A 22,948-nucleotide genomic window follows, 5' to 3' on the forward strand; every position below is an offset into this window, starting at 1 on the left:
GTGAGGAATTACTCTTTAAAGTCTGTAGGACGACAATTATCAGTTTGATGTGATCTGTCTAATGAAGAAAAGGGGGGATGCGGTGTCACCTGAACTCTTCACAGCTCTCTGGCAGCTCAGGTCTACGTGTGTCTTCAGTCTGGGACCGATGTGGTCGAAGCACATCGGCCCACCTAACCCTTAAACGAAAGAACTCCACACCATCAGAGCAACTGAAAGGCAAGTGTGTGCAACAATCGTCCTCCTGTCTGCAAATTACTTACTATTGCAGTAAGAAGTAATTCCTTTTAGGCCTGGATCCTAAAAGCCAACCTTAAATGTTAACAGATTTAGCCCCTTCTCAGTGTTTATTTCCAGTGTTGCTGCACCCGATTGAGGAGCTTTCTACTTAACAACAAAGGCATTCCAGGCTTCAGAGAACCACATAAAATTGCTCTGAAAAATAAAGGGAATTATCCTGACAAGCAGTTTTTCTGATTCAAGCACTTGTTCAAGGAAAATTAAGATTTAAGAGCCATCAGTAGAACCAAGTTGTTATTTGGGCAGCTGTCACCAAGCTGCTGTCAGACCTTTCATGTCTGAAAAGGTGAGTAAGGCCTCACTCCTGATCAAGGGGGCTACACCGGTGTGTTATAAAACCAATGGCTGTGTTCCCCTCAGCTGCAGTGCCTTCTCTCTGACTCTGTGAAGTGACATTTAGCCTGTCATTGAACAGTGAGAGAAAATAAGCACATGTGGTGCCATAACATGTCAGTCAATACTTAAAACCGTGCTAATCTGCAAATTACATGAACTGTAACTGGATCGTGTTTTCAAGACAGTCTGAACAAATGTATACTTTCTTTAATAAAACTGTGTGTATTAAAATAATTATGCAGTGTTCCTTATAAACAAAAATACATTTGACAAAAGACAAGATTAGTATATTTTCTGGAGCTCATACATTTCACTAAAATTGACATCTTTTACAGGAAGTAACAGGTTGTAGCAAAGCCTAGATCGACCATTATTATCTTGATTTTTGAAGAAGTCATAATCAAAGGTTTGACATATTTACTTTAAAGCTATTCAAATTATTAGTTCATGAAAAAATAGCTGATTAAATTTTTTTCAATTGAGTAAGTGGAAAAAGATAGTAGGCAGACCTTGAGTTAACATTTTTTTGTCAAACCACTGTTTCTAAAAAAAATAAAATAAAAAAAAGACCTTACTATAAAATAACATAAATATTTTGGCTCTCATGCTGTTCACTTCAGAAATTTGAGTCTCAGTCTCTCAGCCAGTGGCAGTGGACTCTCACAACAAATTAGGGAATCATCACTATCTAACACAGTGACAGGTGATGCTGGTATCTGAGAGGGCACATTAGCTTCCACAGCAGCTGGTAGGACATTCTGACATTTGTTTTTTGTCAATACAGGTGTTCTGTTTATCTCAACATCTGTACCATGTCTCTGAGATTTTGGACCAGCGAGCTGAAGGTTGTGAGTCGGTTTCATTGTTTGTTGGGGCACAAAAGCTGGAATGAGGGGGAAATCTGCAATGAGGGCCTTTATTTTGTTTGCAGGCTTGATCTGAGCCTTTCTTCGAGGTTTAAGCTGCTGGTTCTCTGTGTCACTGTCGTCGCTGGATGAACACAAGTTTGAACAGACACTCTTCTTGGTGGTCTGTGGCACATTCCTGTCCTTGTCACTCTGACTGGGGTCAAGCAGGTGCCTCTGTGTGACAGCAGATGATAAAATAGCTGCCCTGACATTGTTTTGTTTTACATCGTTAGCCGTATTTCTCATAAGTACCCTGTCCCGCAGAGAACACTCTGCATAACACACCTCTGGAGCTGACCTGGAGTCTGCCTGTTTGGCATCGCTTGAGGTTTTCTGCTTTGCCTTTTCACTGTCTGTTTCCTTGAGGTCTCTGTCGGCGAACTTATTTTGCTGGAGCTTCGTGGTGTGGTTTGTTGCCCCTTGTGGATGTGGAGAGGACGTGAAGGAGAGAGCATCCCAGTCAATATCACTCAGGTGTAGTGCATCAATAGCAGCAGAGACAGACGGTGAAGCAACAGCCTCTGAGTCTTCATGGGACTGAGGCGTGTTGGGGCAGTTACCCGGACTGGTTTGACTTGTGTTCGAGTTACTATGCCTTTTATAGTCCAAAACCACCACTTCTGGTTTCTCTGTGTTTGAAATAGTAGGGAGGAGAATTTTTGGTTGTATGGTTGCGTTCGTTGAGGAGGAATTTTGAAGACTCATCTGAGCCAAGAGGTCAGAAATGCCATCGGAGACATCAGCCAGCTTCTCCTTTTTACTCTTTGGCTTTTTTTCTGTAAAGTAAATGTAGAAAAAAAAAGTCAAATGTTGAAAATCTTTTAGTTAAAAACTATTATGAAACGTTTTTAGCCTGTATAGTTTGAAACTTAAAATCTCAGTGACTAGTTTTCCCTCGCATCATGCTACAAAATGGAGCTCTACATCAGTGATAACCAGGAGGAGCAGAGTACAACCTGACCTAAGTGACAGTGAGACCTGTGAGAAAGACACCTTTTAGCTGCATCAAAGCCTTTGGCTGGTGTGAACTAGCTGAGCTGCCAAACTCTACATTTTCAGGTGTCAGAGCGGCTGTAATAGACAGCCTTGAAAAACAAGTCAAAGCTCCCGATGCCTTTGATCAGAACACCCATGTAAGCTCACTGCGGAAAGTCTTCTAGCCTGTCATGTCTGTTTAACATTATTTATAATTATCATCAAACATTGTTGACTGTCCATGACCAAAGATACTAAATTAATTTAAGAAAAACAATCGGCGTATTTGTCTACTGGCATACTTTTCCACAAGGAGAAGATTATCAGGTGTTGTCTTACTTTTGGGCTTGGTTTCCTCAGCCAGAGCTTTGTCTCTCAGGTAGCACTCCACCAGCTCTGGGAAGGCCACACGGAACAGAGCCTCTTCTTCTACTGTTCTCACCTCGTGTTGACCCTCTGCAGGAAACACATAATGCTCTGCAGGAAAAAAACAAAACAAAACAAAGCAACAGCAAAAAGACCATCAAGTTCAGCTCAGGTTAAATTTGCTCATCATAAATGTCTGCTGTTTCTCTTTTTGCTTGTATTGATCCAGTTAAAAAACCAAAATTTCCCTAAAACATTACAAGGAGGACAAAAGGCTGAGACTCTTACACTTGCAACAACTTACTTGATACAGCACACAGATTCAATGCCACCTGTGCCATCTCTGTGATATGTTAAGGTGCTGCACATTTGTCACAACTACACCAAACGTACATTTAGACACAAGACAAGGCAGCCAGCTGACAACAGCTTACAGTGAAGTACACTTAAATCACCCGAGACCTTTGTCAATTTTTCTAAATTGTACTTCTGTAATTACAGGGTGTGGGCACACCGACTTTATAATAAGATATTATTATTATATTATTATAATAAGACACTTTGGGGTAAAAAAAAACCAAAACATATCAGTTTCTGGCTGATTGACACTTTCTCAGGCTAGTCATGCCAGACAGGCTTGTTAGTGAATTGGACTTTGATATGACAGATTTCCCAGCCTGGGGAGGAAGCCAGTTTAGCACCTAGTGGCTGTTGTGACTGATCTGTCACCTCTGAACCCCACCTCACAGCCAGGCACTAACAGACAACCCGGTGTCGAGCACTGCACACCTCGGCCTCCAGTAAAACAAGGGTATTTTTTTTTAAATATAGTATTCGCCATCATCTCATACTATCAGAAAAAGGACTGGAAGAAAACAGAGAATCACCAATTAAGTTGATAAGATAGTTTGTCAATGGAGAGGGTATATTAAAGGGTAAATTCATAATCTAAACTGACCTGGTGTGCTCCAGATGACTTCGAAGCAAGCAATAGCATTTCTCACTCTTGATTTGAGTATTCTGTTGTGGGAAAAAACAAAATAACCATTTGGTACAATAATGCTCCTATAAAGACGTTTTTTGTTAGAAATAGAAAATGAATTTTACCTGAGAGGTTTGACTTGAGAGTAGAATTCTCTTCCACATTTCCTGTTTATCAACTCTGTGTAGGTCATTAAGACCAAAACCTTTTCACTGGTGTAGTGCTTCGGCCACTCCATCTTGTCATTGGCAAATTTCTGGAAAATGCAAATTTTGATGTGAAACTCCGTCAAAAGACAACCAAATGACCAAGTAAGTTCAACAAACCAATTACCTGCATCAACAGCATATTTGGCTGTCTCCTTTTGAAATGTGATACAGGCTTATCTTTGCAAATCAAAAATTCATCAATGATCTGAAAAATGCAAGAAAAACATTAAAACCTATTTGCTATAGATTGATAGGCTGGTTTATGAAACAATAATATGGAAACCACATAAGAAGGGAACAGTCGCACCTCCGTGAAAGGAAACTGTTGACTTGCCAATGTTTTTCTGAAAAAGAAATGAGAAATTTGTAAATCTATCAGAATGGAGGTAATATGAAAACAATCATTCCTAGAAATTTTCTTTGAATTTCTTTTTTATATTTAAAGAAATGTTTCAGATTTCTGCAAATCATAGTATTGAAATTTTTGACTGATTTACTAAATGTTTGCTTTAAACATTATATGTTGTTAGAACTTATTGTGCTAACAGAAATGTTTAAAACCAAAAGGAAACAAATGAATGTTTGATATTTTAACTTCAAAATGCCTTAAAGAATTGGCAGAAAATCAACGCTGACAATTTTTATCATGAATGAATCAAATAATGAAGTAATTGTTTCAATGCTGTTCTTTTCAATATATTCTTGCTATTTTACGCTATTGACGTTTTGAATTGTAACTTGTATTGCTTATTTACAGAAAATCACATACTTCCTGATATTTGCCTCAAAAGAAAAGGCCTGGCGGGTTTGTTCATTTTGGTGCCACTCACAGGGACACTGGTAATCAAAATCTTGAGGCTGGCAGAAATGTTTACTCTCGCAAAGAATGCAGCCATGACGCTCATGTGCCTTTAATGAGCCTGAAAACAAAAGAAAACAAATCAGAATAAATACTTAAAGGAGCAGACAGAGCAGGAGAGAAGAAACTAAACTATTCTAAATTCTAAAGCACTACAACAACTTGGGTGTAAAATCTGAAGCATGTTGAGACATCCCTCACGTGTGTATGTTTTAACATGACAGGTTAAATAAGACAATAATCCTTTATCCATCCCTCAGATGGGGAAATTTGCATGTAACTGCAGCCAAGAAAATGGAAAACAAGTGAGGTAAAGTAAAAAAAATGAAGGTTCTCTATCAGCCACGTGTGAGACTTGGGGCACCCCTACTTAACTTTGCACCTCCTATCAGGTTCACAAACAGGGTCCAAGTTTAAAGCCAGGTTCCACTCACCAGGATGTAGACATACACGACAATGGGGAACTTTTTTTGCTACTTCAGCAGACACACCTGCGTTATCCTCCTTCCACTGGATGAACCTGAAGAGACCAGAAAAACTTGCAACTTCACCAACACATTACCTCCAAATGATAGGAAAGAAAATGATCTGTAGATGTTGTAATACCTCTGCAGAAGTGTTTGTCCTTTCAGTGTCTGGATAAGTTTAAGAGCTTGCTCTTTTCCAACACCTGGTACACCCTTAAGAGCGGAAGAAAATGCACAGTGACCATTTGCCATACATGTCAGTAAGAGCAATGTGACAAATTTCTAAGGGAGTTTCCCACCTTCGGTATATAATCACAGCCAAGGAGAATGGCCAGACCAACCATATCCTCTCTGGACAGATTTAACTCTGTTTGCACTCGAGATGCCTGATAACAGTCCACCTGAGGGTCCTGGAGAGAAAAGTGAGGAATAATACTATGTAGAGTTGATGGGGGGGGAGGGGGACTTTTTTTTGTGTGCGTGTTTTTGTTTTTTTCTTAAACAAGGACAAGGTATTTGCACAATAGTACAGTATATTAAACAGTTAGTGAAATATATTGGAAACTTAATTTGACATAACATAAGAAATCAGTGATCAATGATCTAAGCTCAAATTCAGTAATTAGCCATCATTTTATAAGTCAATGATTTTACCTCTATGGAAAAAAGTAACAATTATTTAGTGCAGTAATGTATGATCAAAGCCTCCTTCATGAGGCTAAATTAAAATTACAATACTTGTAGGTCATAAAATAAGAGTACTTTTAAAAATAGAGAAAATTAAAAGTATGTATTAAGCATTTTAGTGTTATTAATTGGAGCAAAAATCTAAAATTGCAATAGTTCCCTCAGAAAATCAACAGAAAATTTGTGCTTAAATACAATCCTGGAAGAATAATAGCTCCGACAAATGTGCAAATCCCTGTATATCCCTGAGGATCACTGTCAGTGCTTCAGACCAGAAGCCTCTTCACTCGAATCCCAGTTTAATATTGTGCATTCACCTTTTTAGAGACTTTTTGTGGGTGATTGAGATGAATGATTACAAACATACTTTACTATTCATGTTGAAGTTCCTATAGACAGTTTGGGCCCCATATAGAAAGGCGTCTCCATCATTAGTGATGCAGCCGTCCACCAGGCCCCATGAGTCCAGGCAGGCACACATTGCCTCAGCCTCTCCAGCAGCTGTCACCCATGGGACCCCCAGGTAGTCCAGCATCTCTGCACACTGCAGGGATGAGAGAAAACAGCATGCTTAGTAACATTATAAACACGCTATGAACACAGACCAACAGCTCCAGACCTCTTTGAGCACAGCTTTGAAGCGCCCCCTGCTGGTGTTTGAGGATGACTTGGCTTCAGATGTCTTTTTAAATCCTCCATATCTGGCCTCAGTCCTTTTGTTCATGGTTTCTGCTTTAAGTTTAGGGGCTTCTCCTTCCATGACGAACACCAGCTTTACCCCCATAAGTGTGAGCGAGGTCACCCTGAAAAACAAGTTCCTACAGCGTGCAGAAATATAAATGCATATAAATGTTAGAGTTAAAGCTGACGTACAGGGTGAGGGGTGAATTAAAGTGCAGTGTGTGGACATTACCTCAGGTGCGGCTTGCTAACTTTGCCCATCATCGCTCGCACATGCTGAGCTTCACACACCCATAAACTCAGATCGACTGCCAGCGTCTTTCCGCTTAAACTGTACAACGGCACCGACTCCCGAACCGAGTCCACGATGGACCACAAATCGTGAACACCCATAGCTACCCTGAAAATTGGTTAGCACTAATTTAACCAGGAGAAAAGCTCGGACTCACACGCAAACATAACCGCTGAACAACACAAAACAGACGACGGCCAAGGTTTTTCAAACATGAGCGCCGTTGAGCCGCGTTCCACTTCGTTGACTGTGTCTCTACTATGGTGCCTTGTTTTTGTCTTTACGCCATATTGACGTTTACAATATAATTATTCCTGCTACTGATTCGGTAAAAACAACACTATAACATTAGTATAATTAGAATAACGCAATTACATTCAGACAACGTGCTCACTGAAAGCGAAATAAAAAGAACGGGACTGCATCAACGAAATGGGACGAGGCCGGGCAAGGCAGCGAGTACGTCATATTAAAGCGCCTAAAAAGTGTTTGTTGCTATGGATACGAGGCTGTTATCAGAGAGAGAGGGCTTTTTTCTTTCTGTCTTTCTCTTTTTCCCTTTTACGGACTTTTTCTGACTAACCATGGACTCAAAGGTTCAGATAGAAATAGTCGGTTTGATTAAAGACCATAACTTCCACGTTGCCAAAAGTATTGCAGAGGTAAAATGATTTTTGTGTGACGGATGTGGTCTGAGCTGAACGTCACAACACTCATGTCTTTATGCCTTTCAGGGACTAAAGCAGAGTTTTCCAGAAGCCTTTCTGGAGCCAAAAATTCAACCTCTCCTTGAATATGACTGGTACTCTTATCTTTCCAACAAGAAAAGGGTATGTAAAATGTTTGTATTTATTTAAAATGTAACTTATTGAGAAATGTATAAAGAGAACAATTGCTTCTTATGCTATCTGAAATGAATGACAATGGTCCTAATACAGCTGACTTAGTATCTGTAGACGCTTGCTCTTGGATGTGATGCTCTGCTATACAACCAGGCACACATGCTAAATGAAACTCTGCTGTAGCCGGATGTTAAGGTTATTCTTAATAACTACATATCCATTGTTTGATACTTGTGACTCCAGGAGCTGCGTGGTGAAGTGTGGCAGTACTCTGGAAGCCTGATGTGTTTTCTAAATGGCCTTCTACTTGGTAATGAAAAGGATTTTGCCAGTTGGGCCAAGAATCAGTGGAGTTGCGCTTTCAATCGGCCACAGGCTTTCTTTTCAGCTCTCACTGAGGACTGCTATGCCAAACACCTCCAGAAAACTGGGGCAAGTTATCACCACAGTCACATCAGTAACTAACATGGGTGTGTGGAGTGTTTACTTTTTCCTACAGTGGTATCAGTAAGTGTGTCTGCATTTTTGGTCATAGTTCATTCAGGTCATTATTGGATTAACAGTTTGCAACATATGACTTTTTAGTCATAGTTATATATAACAAAGCTCCATACCTACACTATCTTTGTTGAGGTTTAAGAGCTACAAGACCTTAACAAATAAGAAAAAAAATTATATGTCTATCCTTTCATCATAGCATCAATTTGTCTTCATGGACATTGAAATAGCAGGAGAAGCAGTGGGGAAGTTGTTGTTTGAGGTGAGATAACGATGACAAATGACATACAGAAAAGTGACACCTATATTTTCACTCTGTTTACCACAAGTGTCAATGTGCCCTGTCACTTTTCAAAGTACTCTTTAGGTTTACAGATGGCCAATATTTTCTTTAGATATTGTCCTCTCTTCTTCTCAGCTGTTCTCAGATGTTTGTCCAAAGACATCAAGGAACTTTAAGGCCCTCTGCACTGGAGAACAAGGACGGTCGCAAAGCGGCTTCCCACTCTGCTACAAGGGCTCTCTGTTTCATAGAATTGTGCCTAATGGCTGGGTACAAGGTGGAGGTACTGTGTAGTCCACACATCAGATCATATTGGTTATGCAGCTCATTCCCACGTGGGACACACACACTGATCAGCCATAACATAACTGCCATTAAGACGGCATAAAGGTGAAGTGAATTATTTCTTACAATGCCACCTGTATGCCAGTGGGCTTTGTTAGGTATCATGTGAACATTTCAACTCATGATTTATTGGAATCAGGAAACAGGAGCAATCTTAAGGAAGTCAGTAAGTTACATTGATGAGGGCTGAATTTTGATGACTAGATGACTGGGTGAGAACATCTCCAAAACTGCAGTTCTTGTGGGATATTCCTGGGTTGTACCCACCAAACGTGGCCCAAGAAAATAAATCTAGTGAACTGATAACAAGGACATGGAGGGCAAAAGTACATTGGCGCACATAGGCACCAAAAGGTTGGCCTGTGTGGTCTGATCTGCCAACCATGTTATGGTTGGTCGATGATCAGTAATGTGATTGGAGAATCAAATGGTGGTGATTATGGTGATGGTTAGAATTGACCTCTGTGGTATATGGTTGTATAATATAATTTTTTTGCTCCCAAAAAGCTAAATTGCAGCTAATTGGGGTGATCTGTTCTGTACAAGTGAAATAAACTGTGATCTACAGGTTCCTGCCTAACAATGGACCAGCCCATGTTTATATTATATAAGTCTGTGTTGCGGTATTACAATTGTATTGTGAAGCAAAATAATACTTTTCAAATATGCAGATATTACTCCTGAAAGCAGAGGTAATGGAGGTGAATCAATTTATGGACCAACTTTTGAAGGTATAAAAAAATACGAACAATCAAACATATTTGCAATCATAACACACATATGAATAACTCCAAGTACATGTCACATGTCATTTCTATTTTCAGATGAGAGTTTTGCTGTTTCCCATTCAAAACGGGGCATTGTAGGAATGGCCAATAAGGGTCCCCACAGCAATGGATCCCAGTTTTACATCACCCTGCAGCCAACACCCTGGATGGACAGGACTTACGTTGCCTTCGGGTTTGTATAACTTATACAATGATATATCCACTCTTATTTAAGGCATAAAGTTTTGCTGAATCCTGGTGTCTTTATTTTTTTAATTTTAGACAACTGGTTGAAGGATCTGATGTCCTCAAGAGATTGGAAGAGGCCCCAACTTGCAATGAAAGACCCAGATATGAATGTAAAGTTACAGATTGTGGAGTGTTAAAGCTGTAACTGATGACTAGAATGAATGAATCTTAATTGATCTGTGTATGTGACACAACATGACACATTAAGGTTTAGAGGTTCTTTCTTTTATTTAATGCCTTCATTCAGCAGGTGTTGATAAACCACCCAGATGAGCTGGTTGACCTGGAGGCTAGCTAGCATGACTCGGCCCACCGTGGTTGGTGGTGGCTGGGTTGAAGGGTATGATAACCCCTTATGGTGTTTATATTTATACATCTACACATATCTATCTATCTATCTATCCATCAGAAATGCACAGTTAAGCTAAATGTGCATGTCTTTGGACTGTGGGAGGTTTGAAGCTAGTTACTGTGAGGTAAAACAACTAACCACTGTACCTCTGTTCCACCTCGATCATGTCAGTAAACATAAAAAAACATGGATACCTGCTGTGTCATGCCTTCTACATCCCCTGACTGTATATTCTGCTTATTGTTGTTAATGGTGATTGGGGGGGGGGGTGATAAGGAGGTCCGATCCGGCCACGGTGATAAGTAATTTTTGGTGTATTAACAGTCCGGGTTTTTGTTTTATTTGTATATATAACCAACTCGTGAGTACTGGTGGGAAAATGAAGCCCTGAGACGTGCTGACGTCACTCCCAGTAAAAACTGCCACATGACCCGAGAAGCAGGAAGTGAGCTAGCAGGCAGCAGCAGAGAGCCGACACCAGAGACGCACAGAGGGGGGAAAGAAACTGTGAAATCTCCGGAGTCTCACTCTCGACGTTTCCTCAGAAATACGGTTCCCCGACTCGGACACACAGGGCGATACCCGGACCGCAGTCATGGCCGTGAAGATGGTGCTTTTCGCTGTCGTTGCGGTTCTCGTTGGCGCATCAGCCGCATCCGACTCAGGTAAGTTTGCGACCTCTCGGCGCCGAGCTAGCGGTTAGCTAGAGCCGGCCGTGTCCCTCCGGAGCTCCGCGGAGACCCCTCTAAGGAAGCCGATTTTAATCTGTGCTGCCCTTTTAGATGACTCATATTTTAGTTCAACTGTTTACACCAGCCCCCCCCTCCCCATTTATATGGTTTATCTATTTAAAAAAAAGCCCCCCCTCCTCCTTTTTTGGCAACTTGTCAGTTTTATTTCCACGCTGGTTAGTAACACTCAAGTTGTGTGGACAAGCTAACGCTTTAGCTTTAGCTTTTAGCGTAATCACCTGAAATCCAACTCAGAGTGAGTAATTGCGGGTTTTTGGTGTCATGACGTGGGTTCTGCAGATTGTGACCAGTCCAGATTCAGTAGAGCAGGTACCAGAGACCGGACCAGCTGGTTATGTAACAGCCTTACATGACAAACGCCTTTTTGCTTCTCTGTCACATTGGAAAATTCATTAGCTTGAACTGCCTCCTGCCCCTTTTTTGTTGTTTTATAGATTCAATTTTGTTTTCTTTAGCTTTTTTTTTTTTGGGGGGGGGGGGGGGGGGGGGGTTACAGATACAGTTTGGTTTTCTCCCACACGAAGGAACCATTGGCTTTATAAAGGACCACAGTAACCAAAACTAATTGTTGACTTCTCTGCAGATGGATGTCTCAGCCTGTCATGTGCGACCTGTTCAACCACTGCTGGCTGTCTCTGGGCCAATTGCACAACATGTGAGTATCCGTCCAAATTGTGTGACAAATTGTGCAAATAGGAGGCACAGGTTGGTCTTTTATGTTTTGTCCCGCCAGCTGAGCTGATGGGGGCTCATTAGTCCTGTGAATGTATGGCAGAGGGTGGTGACTTCTGGATGAGGTCATCCAAATTTTATAAAAATAACCAAGTCTAAAGCCGAAATCATCTGGCAAGGCTGACCAGCCATGTGGCCTGAACAGGCCGTGTTGGGGATAAAAAAAACTGGCAAACATACGATGGTATGTTGAGTCCTAAATCTCTTGTATAACTCGTCTACCTTAAGTACAAGTTCTTACCACAAAAATACTGTGGATAATTAACTCTGCTCGGGAAGAAAAGCGAATTAATGTCTTTTAAGTATTCCCTGAGCTCTGATTGTTGTCTGATTGTTGATGGGATGTTGGAAAATATGCTGTGGTAGTATTTTTCATCATAATTTGTGAAATTTGCTTGTTGTGATCAGATATATGCTCCATTTCGTAAAAAGGTGTTTCCATCATGAAATGATGAAAATGATGAAATAGACGGTTTCTGTGGTTTTTGACTCGCTACATGCTTCTCAAAGGGCTCGTGTCTATCTTTTTGTTGGTTGTAAGATTAGCTGGATGTATTCTTTTATGTTTATATGTCCTGTTACTGCTTACTCCTTCAGGATTAATGAAGCTTTATTTTACCTTATTTTATCACATTGCTAACAGAGTAAGCTTAACAGAAAGCAGAACTGTGTCAATATAATCTTAAAATCAGGGGTTGTGTCACACAAATTCACTCAGTATATATGAAATAAAAATGAGTGATAATGGCAGTTCTGACTGTGTTTGGTTAAAATCTAAACCAAGAAGGTAGAAAAAAGACATTTGTTATATACTGGCTAACACACAGGGTCTGTTGTGATTGTGAAGATGATGAACTACAGAGGAAATGAGGGGATGTGTGGCAGGAAGCCTGCAATATTGGCATGCTTAAGAACAGAAGGAAAGGGAGGAAAGAGTGTGCAGATAGGATAGAAGATGCCTTATTTTCATAATCTATGCCCTGGGTGCAATCCAAGACAAGACTATACTGTGATGTTGTAAATGTCACATCACTAAGCACATAGAATGGAAGATAATGTGACTTGTGCAATCTTTTTAAATTGATGAAGTAAATCCAAAATAAATAGACAACACTCTGTGCCAGCTTACTTAAGCAAAACAAGTCCAGGTAAATTACCTCTCATGGGAAACTTCTCCCCCAGAACTACATCCTGTTTCTGTTTTGTTTAACGTTAGACAGCCCTGTAATAATACATTACTTACAGATTTCTGGGACAGAAAAAATCATAATTATTTACATTCAGGCAGAAAGGACAGCTGAGCTTAGATATCCAGAACTACCTGCACCTATAATCTATTCCAAAAGCCTATGTAGCTAGGTATCCAGATCTCTCCCACTCAATGTGATCAGAGGTCACTTGATAGATATTCATTTGCATAGGCACTTTTTCGCTCCAGAGGGGTTAGCAGTTATGTTTCCTCCAGTGTTTTGATGTTGATTTAAATGAGTCATCGCACTGACATTTGACTTATTGTTTTATTCTTTTACATAATGCTCTTGGTCAAAAGTGTCTCTTCTGCTCTGGCCTCTCAAAGCTAGAGTACAGTTGCACACCAGAACAAACAATTCACAGGAATCAATCAGACAGGATACAGGCAGTTGCCACAGTGCTAAACAACATAGACTTCTTACCGCACAGCATAGACACACCCACAGACACACACATACAAACTGAGCAAGCCTCGAGCTAAAGCTTTCACAAGCTCAAAATGGATCACCTATTTGATATGAACTAAACAAAAGGTCAGCTCCGGCCAGTTGCCATGGCTCTGCACAACCACACTGCTGCAACGCTCACCACATTGTCATTACCAGATTTATCTTTGGTTTAGGGATTTTGTGTAAACAAGATTGTGGCATCAGAGGCACATTTTCTAGCAGCCCCGCGTTTAGATGCTCAAAAACTTTACTTAGGAAGATGTCAGTTTTGTTCCTCTGAGTACAGGACCTCGTCTGTGACAAAGCTTGTTGAGTCCTCTTAACCCTCAAGCCCATTCTGTGGTAAAATAAAGGCTTCAGTCTTTCTCTCACACACCTAAATTGAAGCTGTGGATGCACCTTGTGGTGATGATGATGTCATGCGCTCAGAAAAGGGTGAGAACCAGTCCTACCTTTCACAGCTGCCTGCAAGATAACAGACCCCTGACCCAGTGGGGAGTGAAAAACCCCTCCTCATACATGACCCCATTTACATAGATGGCAGTGTAAGATCACACAAAAGCTGAAAATAATGCAGCCAACACTTTCAGAATGGCATGACGCTGAAGAGATTTTTCACGTTGCTGAATCACAGTTAGGGTGGCAGTGAGTATTCCAGTTTACAGCTATAAAAAGTTAGACTTTTTAAGGTTTAACATGTTTTACGCAAATGATTGATTGTCCCAGAAAGGCTTGGAGAAGATACTGTAGAAGAGGCAGTTGTTACAAGTCAGTGCTCAATACAAACCTGTCAGACAACCACAAAGCCCTGACTTCAATAGTCACTCTAACACAGCCCCGTATGTGCACTGTGGAAAATGTAACACAAGGCAGTCAGTCAATGTTGACCAATGATGTCTTCGACAATGACTGCGGTCTTTCTTACTGTTAGTTGTTGTATCTGTAATTTATGGGCAGCCACCTCATTGCAGTCATAGGTGCGGCTGCTGTTGTACAACACGGAAGAAAAATGTAGAAAATAACAGCATTTTACAGCACCAGGTGCACCACACTGACTGGATTCAGTTCCGTTTATGGGTATATACCGTTGACCTTTTTTATCTTTATGTGTGTGTGTGTGTGTGTGTGTGTATATATGTATATATATATATATATATATATATATGTATATATATATGTATATATATATATATATATATATATATATATATATATATATATATGTATATATATATAAAAGAAAAAAAAGAGGTCAAGGGTATAAAACGACCCGCCTTTTTAAAACAGTAAACCATTATCCGAGCTTTTGAGGAAATTTGTTTTGGAATTCTGTATTAAGACTTCTTACTGTGATTATGCTGACTTACAAATAAAAGCTTTGTTAAGCTGCTATTATATTATAAAACTATGCTATTTACAGCATTATTTTTGGACTAGCGTGTGTAACAGGTAACACAATCAACCTATGCAATTATCAAAAAAGTTAGCCATTTATTTTCTTTGTTAATGTTTTAATATACATTTATGAATTTCAAAAGTTCACTCATTTGGATATACAGCTTTTGTGTGTATTTATATATTTTCTTCCTTAAGTTTCCATATTTAATGTGATGTCATGACGGTCACAACCGTGTATAAAACTGGGTGAGAACACAATCCATTGTCACAAGCTGCTGACTATCATGACTCATGGGATCAAAAGTCTGAGCTGTTCCTTTTCAAGAAGCTGAGACAAATAGACAGACGTTTCATTGTGGTATTTGTATCTATGTTTTTTTTTTTTTATTACAAATGTTTTTTTTAGGGAAATTCATGTAAAAAAGCAACCATTTGCCAAGCATGTATAGTGGAGTCTTGATTATACATTTGACACAGCCATGGCAGGGCAAAGTCCCTTCCTATCATGGTTAAATAGTATTCATATTATGCAATAAAACTGAATGCACTTGTTGATCATACTGTGAGTCATAACTCAGATGACTAAGCATATATGCAAAGAAATTTTTTTTTACATTATTTAATTGCTCCTTTTTTCCATGATTTTTGAGTCATGATATTTTATTGGCAAACACTGTGATGTGAAAATGAAAAACAAATACATACAAACAAGGTTTCAGACAAGCCTGACTTCAATTAATGAAGTGCTATGATGGAGGCAGCAGGATGGATGTGGTGCACAATGCATGTACAGACCAACTGAGCAAACGATTGCTCAGTTAGAAGTGGATGCCTAGTACGAACATAAAAGATTAGACATTCTTCTGAATCTTGACAATGATTATGTTTTGGGCACGGTGATGGTGGTGATTATTTGGCTTTCTCTTTGAGAGCTGTATAATGGGAGACATTATGACATTTGAGTGTGATGGCTAACGAATGACCAGTTGTCAGCTCAGATTTAACAGGAATTAACTTAAAGGAACTTAAAAAAAAAAAAAAAAAGTCTTGCTAACATTAGACATCAACATTTGTTTCAAAGCACAAAGTGTTTCAAGAATGTTGCTTGATTTTTATTTTCTAAATATTATGCATTTACAATACATTTTGCTTTTAAAAGGTTGCACTCTCGCATTTATGATCAGACAGTTCTCTTGAATGTGAAAAGGCATAAAGTTGTTTGTACATTACTCTATCTCTGAAAGGTCCCAATCTGAGTAAATAACAAAACCTTTTTTGTGTTTTAGCAACTGTCCTTTTATGTCGCAACATGACTCTTCTGGTCACAAACGAGACTTGCACGAATGCTACCTGCTCAGGTAAGTCTAACAGAAAAGTGAATCTAAATATCAATGTGGGAAACAAACCTTTCACACTAACATGATCTTTTTGGCCCTATGAGACTCAACAATTTATATTTGTGCGCTTAACATGTACGTTTCAGGGGGAACATTGTATGTTCTAACAAAGGTGTTAATTGTCTGTTGCTCATCTGGCTTCATTGGGTGCAATTTCTATACATAACCTTGTTGTTGGGTGATTTTGGTTGCTTTCCCCCTTCTACCCCATTTTGGTGATGGCTCCCAGCTTCTGGAGCAACAACTGCCCTTGCACCTACGACTGCTCCGCTTTCTACATCTACAAAACCCGCTACTACCCCTGTTGTCACCACTGCTAACAGCAGCAGCCCTCAGCCCACCACAGGTAACAAGTCCGTAAAAAACCTCTGTCAGCCTCCTGCTCCCAGTTTTTGATACTTTCTCTTCTGTTGTTGTTGTTGTTGTTGTTTTTAATTAATAGCCATTCAATGTCCTTAGATTCTGCAGTTGCTGATGCAGCTTTTCCAATAGCTTCACTGTGCCTGGATGTTTTGTACTTGTACAATGTGCAGCATGAACTTAAGTAAAGTGGCTATTATTTTTAACATTTCTGCATTAAAACATTCAAATATGTCTGGCATCACAAAAAATAGATTTTCAGGTTTGAGACAAACTTCAATATTTGCCATCCTTGGGTGTTCCCAAAACAACCAGGAAAAAATTATTTTATTTCTAACAATTGACAATTTAAAGGAAGTCAGGTAAAGTCACTGGTGTGAAGGCTAATGTATGTGTTGTAACTGTGACCCTATTCCAGCCAACTCGACCGCCATCAGTCCCACTCAAAATATGAACAGCACCACTGCTCCGGGTAAGTAAGCAAAGTGATGGGGGCAAGAACGTTTTCACATCTCTCCTGTTATTACATAAAAAGAGTAACTTCATTCTTCTTCCCTCTGTTTTGCATCACAGCTGTAACCGGCACTACTACCGCACCAATTACCCCCACTTCTGCCCCTCGCAAGAACTCAACATTTGATGCTGCAAGCTTCATTGGTGGAATAGTGCTAGTTCTGGGTCTACAGGCTGTGATCTTCTTCCTCTACAAGTTCTGCAAGTCCAAGGACCGTAACTACCACACTCTTTGAAGCAGCATCTCAACATCTCAACTTGTCCCCACTTACTAGAACCTTCCAGAGAAGACTTCCCCACTCAGCACACACATATCGCAACAAACTCAAACAGTGTTTTCAAACTGATGTTTGTTCCACTTGTGGTTTCTGTCAGCATGAATGCTGCAGGTGTAGTCTGTATTAAAGCACCCACGCATGTATGGAGCAGATCTCTAGTGATGTGTCATTGAAGCCTTCAACATATGGATTACATCATCTGGTACCTACTCCCAACTCCATAGTGCTGTTAGTAAGAACCATTTTTGGAGAATTGAGGGGGTTGGTGTTATTTATAGCCCCTTACCTAGCCACATGACAGTGATTAATCACATATACAGAGTAGCTTTCCTGTCGAAACTGGGGTGCAATACAGCTGCAAAGTGGTTACATTTACACCTTTATTTGGAAACACTGTTTGAGTTAAGAGCTATTCTTACATGTGACAATTGTGATGATTCTCTGTTGCTTCTAGCCTGTTGGATTATGGACAGGTTCTCTTTCCCCCATGCAGCTGTATCTTGTATATGTGTTCAAAGATGATGTAAAAAAGGGGGGGAGGGAATAGAAGCAACACGCAGTCATCTCATGTAGGGCCAAAAAATAACAAGCATTCTGGGAAACATTCGTTTTGATGGGTGCCTCCCTCTGCTGTGTGTTTTCCGCTGTTGAGTTTCCCCCGGGGAAACCGATTACCCAACACACACCAAAAAAAGTCCAAAGTCCAACTGCTAGTTGAGCAGCTCAATGCAATAAATCATGCATTTAGTTCCTTTCCCAACCATCAATCTTCAACCTATTTCTGAGCTTTACTGACATCGGATCTTACCCACACAGATTACTAATGTGGACCTGTCCCTTCCTTTGTGTGGAGCAGAATAAAAGGGTGAAATGAAACGATTGTAGAATATTTGAGAAATATTAATAATTCATGTTGGTTAAATAATTTATAAAAATGGAGTGGGGAGACAGAGAATATGGCATGCACCTTTTTGTGGTTTGGACAGTGATAGCAGTGAAGTGCCTTTAATGTCCAGTATGACTTACAGAATGAAACGGAAGGAGAGGATGAGCCTTTTCCTCCTGGTCTAGGGCCCGATTATTGTCATTTGTTTATATTTGCAAGACAGAAACCGTATCGCAGTGCTGATATTGGTGAACAACGAGATCTGTCGTAATCCAGCTGGACTGAAGAGTCTTTTCTTGTTGAAATACACAGTAGATAGCAGTGACTTGAGGGCCTTGATCAGTCAGGATTGAAGTTTTTCCCTATAAGTGGAGGACTATAGTCTTCTTACTGGTGACCTTGTATAAACAGATAAGTCAAAGGTACTCTCTCTTTTGTAGCTCCCAATGTGTCTCCCAAATGTCCTCCCATCTCATTATGTATGTTTCAGTAAATTGATTTTCATTTCAAAATATGAACGGTGAGTTGGCAGGAGATTTCAGACGGTTGTTAAGTGCTACAAATATGGGAGTGTACTTTTATGACGAGATGGCAAATATATTGGGCTTAACTTCAAACTTAGTTGAGTACTGGAGAGCGCGATGAGGTTTAAATGTTTCAAGTGCTGGCTTGGTCAAATGAACATTGCACCTGTGATTTTTGCCAAGTAAGTGAGAGGATTGTGATTACAGTGCAGAATTGCAGCAATGAAGTGGTCATGCTAGAGTTGACTGTCGAGTTCTCTAATTAGCTTGCTGCTAACTGTGTGATTTATTTTATTTGTTTTTTTATAGTGTCACTCCTGTACAAAGCCGCGTCCTGTTTTTGTTCATCTTCTTGGTTTCAATTTGAGCAAAAGGCTAAATGAAGGAGTGTTTAACAGAAATGTTTTGCTTGTAGGAGCTTGTTAGTGTCAAGTTTTTGTTCAAAGGCAATTCTTTTTTCTTTTTGTCACTATTGCATGCTGGATGCTTAGAGCTGCGATTTTTCTTCCCATTGCATACGCTGTTAAGGGTTTAGACACATGTAAAACCTTGATTGTTTGTGATTAGCCCATATGCTAGATGAAAGAATGCCTTGAAATGGTGTGCATTAAGCCAAAGTTCTCAGTTTTGGCATGGAAATTGAGCATTGCACTGACAAGCTTTGTTTTGTAACGTTGTCTTTGTAAATGTTTTCATGGTTCAGCCAAAAAAAAAAACAAAAACATCTAAAAACAACAAATCTGATGCTTGTATGAACACTCAGTCCTGAATATTAAGTAGATAATGGATGAATAATCTTTCTGTTTTATTTGACCATGAGCAGTTAGAAATTATGAGTGTGGATATTTACTTTTGTTTTTTGTTTTTTTTCCTCTCTGTTTTGGCTTGTGTAATTTAGATTACACATTTTCTGCTGCTGCTTAACCTACAGTCACCTGGTGGCATTAGGCTACAGCCCAAAGACCTAAATATGGCGAGTAGGCTACAGAGTTTTGCCTTAGCTGCACCATTTCGTTCATTCTCTGCATGAGGAGTCCCTTCACCCCAAATTTAGACACGTTTGAGTTTGATTCACAGCCTTTGAGTGGTTTGCTGTGTTCCCACTGAATCCAGTCAGTGCGCTCTGCTTTTGACATGGAAGCTCTATTGCTTAACAACACAGCATCACATGTTGCTATCACAGTGTGTCAAAACACGTCTGGTATCTGCTGATACCAATAGATGTCTATTGTGTTGCCTCTGCAGCTTCACCAACAAGTTACTCAGTCCCTGCACCTCTTGAGGAAAAGTGCCTTATTCAGTTAGTATCCATATATTGTTGTAGTTTGTAAGATGATATGCCACACCTATTCAATATTAACGGGACTCAGCACTTTCAGACCCCTGTGAAGTGGTTTTCTGTGTTAAATTCTGCTTTCATGTCTGTTTTGTCACGCTCAGCCTTAACTTCCTCAGCAAATCCACACAACAGTTACTTGGACAAGTAACAAGCTATCTGGGCAAATATCAGGCTTGTTTTTTGGTTAATAAGTAGAAAATGTATGTTTTCAGCAGCGTTCACTTGCTGACATTTTGTCAAGTCACAACAGAGTTAAAGGTATTACATGTAATAGCTGGTGAAAATATATGACGAGCCGATGTTTGGCAAAAGTCCTCAACTACATCTGGCCTGGTTGTAGCTTGGACAGCTTGTCACTCTCTTAGTGATTTAAAAAACAAACAAACAAAACTCATTGGTCATGTAACCACAGACCTCCAGGCTTGAACTACACTTGACTACACTTTGGTTGTAATTTTGAAATGTTGGATTAAATGTTTTCTCTTCTGTTGTATTTTGACTACAAATTCAAGTTTGCTCGGGCGTGGAGGACTTTCCGATCATTTTCAGCCTGGCAATGTTCAGTTCCCAAGAACGAAGTGCTTTTTTCATTCCCTCCCCTGCCTTGTGGCTTTACTGCTATGTGCACACATTGTCATGCCATACTTTTACCAGTTGTGTTACAGACGGTCAGTTTTGCAGGTACGAGTTTTTGGCTTTGCTCTCACTGAACTCACTCACTCACTCACTTACACACACACACACACACACACACACACACACACACAGCCATATGTAGACATTTGCAGATGCCAAAATGCCTCCTGAGATGTTTTCTGCTAATTTTGCCTTCCTCACCTTTTTTTTTTTTCCTTTTTCCAAACCTTCAAAAAGTTTTGTTTTGTTTTTTTTTAGTGTTGCCCTTAGTTTCACAATGTTAAACCAATAAAGTTTGAAGATTGTTAAAAATGTACTTGCATTTACCTTTTTATTTGTCAGCAATAGTCTACATGACAAGTGGGACAATTTGAGACATTGTCCCATTGTGAGGCTCCATTGCCATGGTTACAATTGAAAGAATAGTTGCCTGGGCAACAGAAGGTATCAGGTTAGGGCTTTGGTTTGTCTCGCTGTGTGTATGTGCCAAATGCTGGATCAGCAAGTTTTCTTCCAGCGATGCTCTGACAAATCACCTACATTTGCTTTATAAAAAGCACCTAGCTGTTCATTTCAGCACTCACTGACATTATAAATTAGCAATAAATATATAAATACGTTTTTCTTCATCTTTTGATATCGACATATTGACAGGGCTTTATGCTTATATAAGTTATGTGCTGCTTTGAAAATGTAATGCATTACATTATAATACCTTTTTTTTTTTTTTTTTTGAGTTGACATTTTTTTACTAGGCTGAAACCAATTATTATTCCTATTGTGGAACAATTTAGTGAAAATCATCAATTTTTTTCTCAGCTTATAAATAAAGTTGTCAGATAAATGCAGTGGAGTCAAAAGTTCAATCTCGTAATGGAGTTGATGTGAAACGTGTCATTGTATTATTGGAATGACTCAACTCCAAGAACGTTACATGTGTATTATTTACTTACTTTTGCTGGTTTAATATTAACTTTAAGGTGTTGGCCAAATCCAACCATTTATGTAATTTGGCTGAAAAGCTGACATGACTGACAACTTTTTTTTTTTTTTTTTTTTAAATAAACGTCGCCCATTTCATTTAGTTTTTCCCTTTTACCTTTTACTTTTTACATCAGCATTGAATGTTGTCTTTTAGTGCCTTCAGTATGCTTAGACTCTTCTGATATAATTTACAGCATAATCTGATTCTTATTGACATTTTCTCAGAACTTTCTGGTTCCACCCCCATCAATTCCCTGATCTGCTTGAATGTCTAGTACAGTGTAGGGTTTCTATCATAAAGCTTAAGACCTTTCAATGATCCCTGAAATAAATCTAAGGGTAATCATCCATTTTATGTTTTTACTTGTTTTTTTTCCTTGTGTGAATGGAACAGATTGCAGCTCATACACACGGTCATAAAATATGGTCATGGGGTCAAATTGAAGACAGCATGTTTTATTATTAAGGAAACGGGTACAAAGTTTATTGCAGCTTTGAGCAAACACCATTGACACTGACATTTGGAAGTCCCTTTGGATAAAAACATCTGCGAAGTGAGGAAATGTAATAGACCAACAGGTCAAAACCCCCCTAAAGCCGAAGACACCAGCCCTTGTTTTTCACGCTCCAATTAACATTTTTTCTGTGTTTTGCTTTTAAGGGGACAAATGATCGGCCTTCAAGGTCACAGAATGTTTCTGCTTATATAGCAAGAACAAATAGCTCTAAAGGAAATGTTAGTGAGCATGTGTAGTGCATGTACACAGTCAAGAATCACAGTCGACTACATTCTTGAGTGAAGTGTGTGTGTGTGTGTGTGGCGCAATATGCGTTTGTGCTGAGCAGATTGTTATTCTTGCAGTGGTCCAGAGTCCTCAGCTGGCACTGTTTCCCCGAGCCGGGGAGAGTCTCGGGAGAGACTCCATGCTACAAATTCTGGCATGTCTTCATTAAAAACGATGTCTGCACACTCACACCCTAAGGATGCGTTTTTAATCAGTCTATCACCTTTAAAAAAAAAACCAAAAAAAAAACCCTGTGGCCTCATCCC

At 39.6% G+C, this 22,948-nt stretch overlaps 3 protein-coding genes across 4 annotated transcripts; 2 read left to right on the plus strand and 1 right to left on the minus strand.

The window, feature by feature from the left end:
• Positions 1 to 39: 39 nt before the first annotated feature.
• On the minus strand, positions 40 to 7,243 carry gen1 (GEN1 Holliday junction 5' flap endonuclease). The gene is made up of 16 exons (XM_029497095.1): positions 7,003 to 7,243; positions 6,709 to 6,907; positions 6,457 to 6,633; positions 5,702 to 5,812; positions 5,542 to 5,615; positions 5,370 to 5,455; positions 4,846 to 4,996; positions 4,384 to 4,420; positions 4,201 to 4,281; positions 3,993 to 4,123; positions 3,844 to 3,905; positions 2,859 to 2,996; positions 2,163 to 2,320; positions 1,830 to 2,063; positions 1,448 to 1,718; positions 40 to 179 (listed from the first exon to the last, which is right to left on the minus strand). Exons 1-16 carry the CDS (start codon positions 7,161 to 7,163, stop codon positions 40 to 42), a joined length of 2,211 nt encoding a protein of 736 aa, XP_029352955.1. The 5' UTR covers positions 7,164 to 7,243.
• A 403-nt stretch (positions 7,244 to 7,646) lies between these two features.
• ppil6 (peptidylprolyl isomerase (cyclophilin)-like 6) lies at positions 7,647 to 10,420 on the plus strand. Its single transcript, XM_029496862.1, has 8 exons — positions 7,647 to 7,724; positions 7,797 to 7,892; positions 8,148 to 8,336; positions 8,602 to 8,664; positions 8,821 to 8,968; positions 9,702 to 9,761; positions 9,855 to 9,990; positions 10,080 to 10,420. Exons 1-8 carry the CDS (start codon positions 7,647 to 7,649, stop codon positions 10,189 to 10,191), a joined length of 882 nt encoding a protein of 293 aa, XP_029352722.1. The 3' UTR covers positions 10,192 to 10,420.
• Positions 10,421 to 10,849: 429 nt separating this feature from the next.
• Positions 10,850 to 21,229, plus strand: cd164 (CD164 molecule, sialomucin). Of its 2 annotated transcripts, XM_029496801.1 has the most exons (6): positions 10,850 to 11,063; positions 11,734 to 11,805; positions 16,267 to 16,338; positions 16,607 to 16,723; positions 17,156 to 17,209; positions 17,311 to 21,229. In XM_029496801.1, exons 1-6 carry the CDS (start codon positions 10,994 to 10,996, stop codon positions 17,484 to 17,486), a joined length of 561 nt encoding a protein of 186 aa, XP_029352661.1. In that variant the 5' UTR covers positions 10,850 to 10,993; the 3' UTR covers positions 17,487 to 21,229. The 2 variants fall into 2 exon arrangements, with proteins under 2 accessions (XP_029352661.1, XP_029352662.1); XM_029496802.1 differs by lacking the exon at positions 16,607 to 16,723.
• The last annotated feature ends 1,719 nt before the right edge of the window (positions 21,230 to 22,948 follow it).

This window comes from Echeneis naucrates, chromosome 24, assembly GCF_900963305.1.
Source record: "Echeneis naucrates chromosome 24, fEcheNa1.1, whole genome shotgun sequence".
Lineage (NCBI taxonomy): Eukaryota > Metazoa > Chordata > Actinopteri > Carangiformes > Echeneidae > Echeneis > Echeneis naucrates.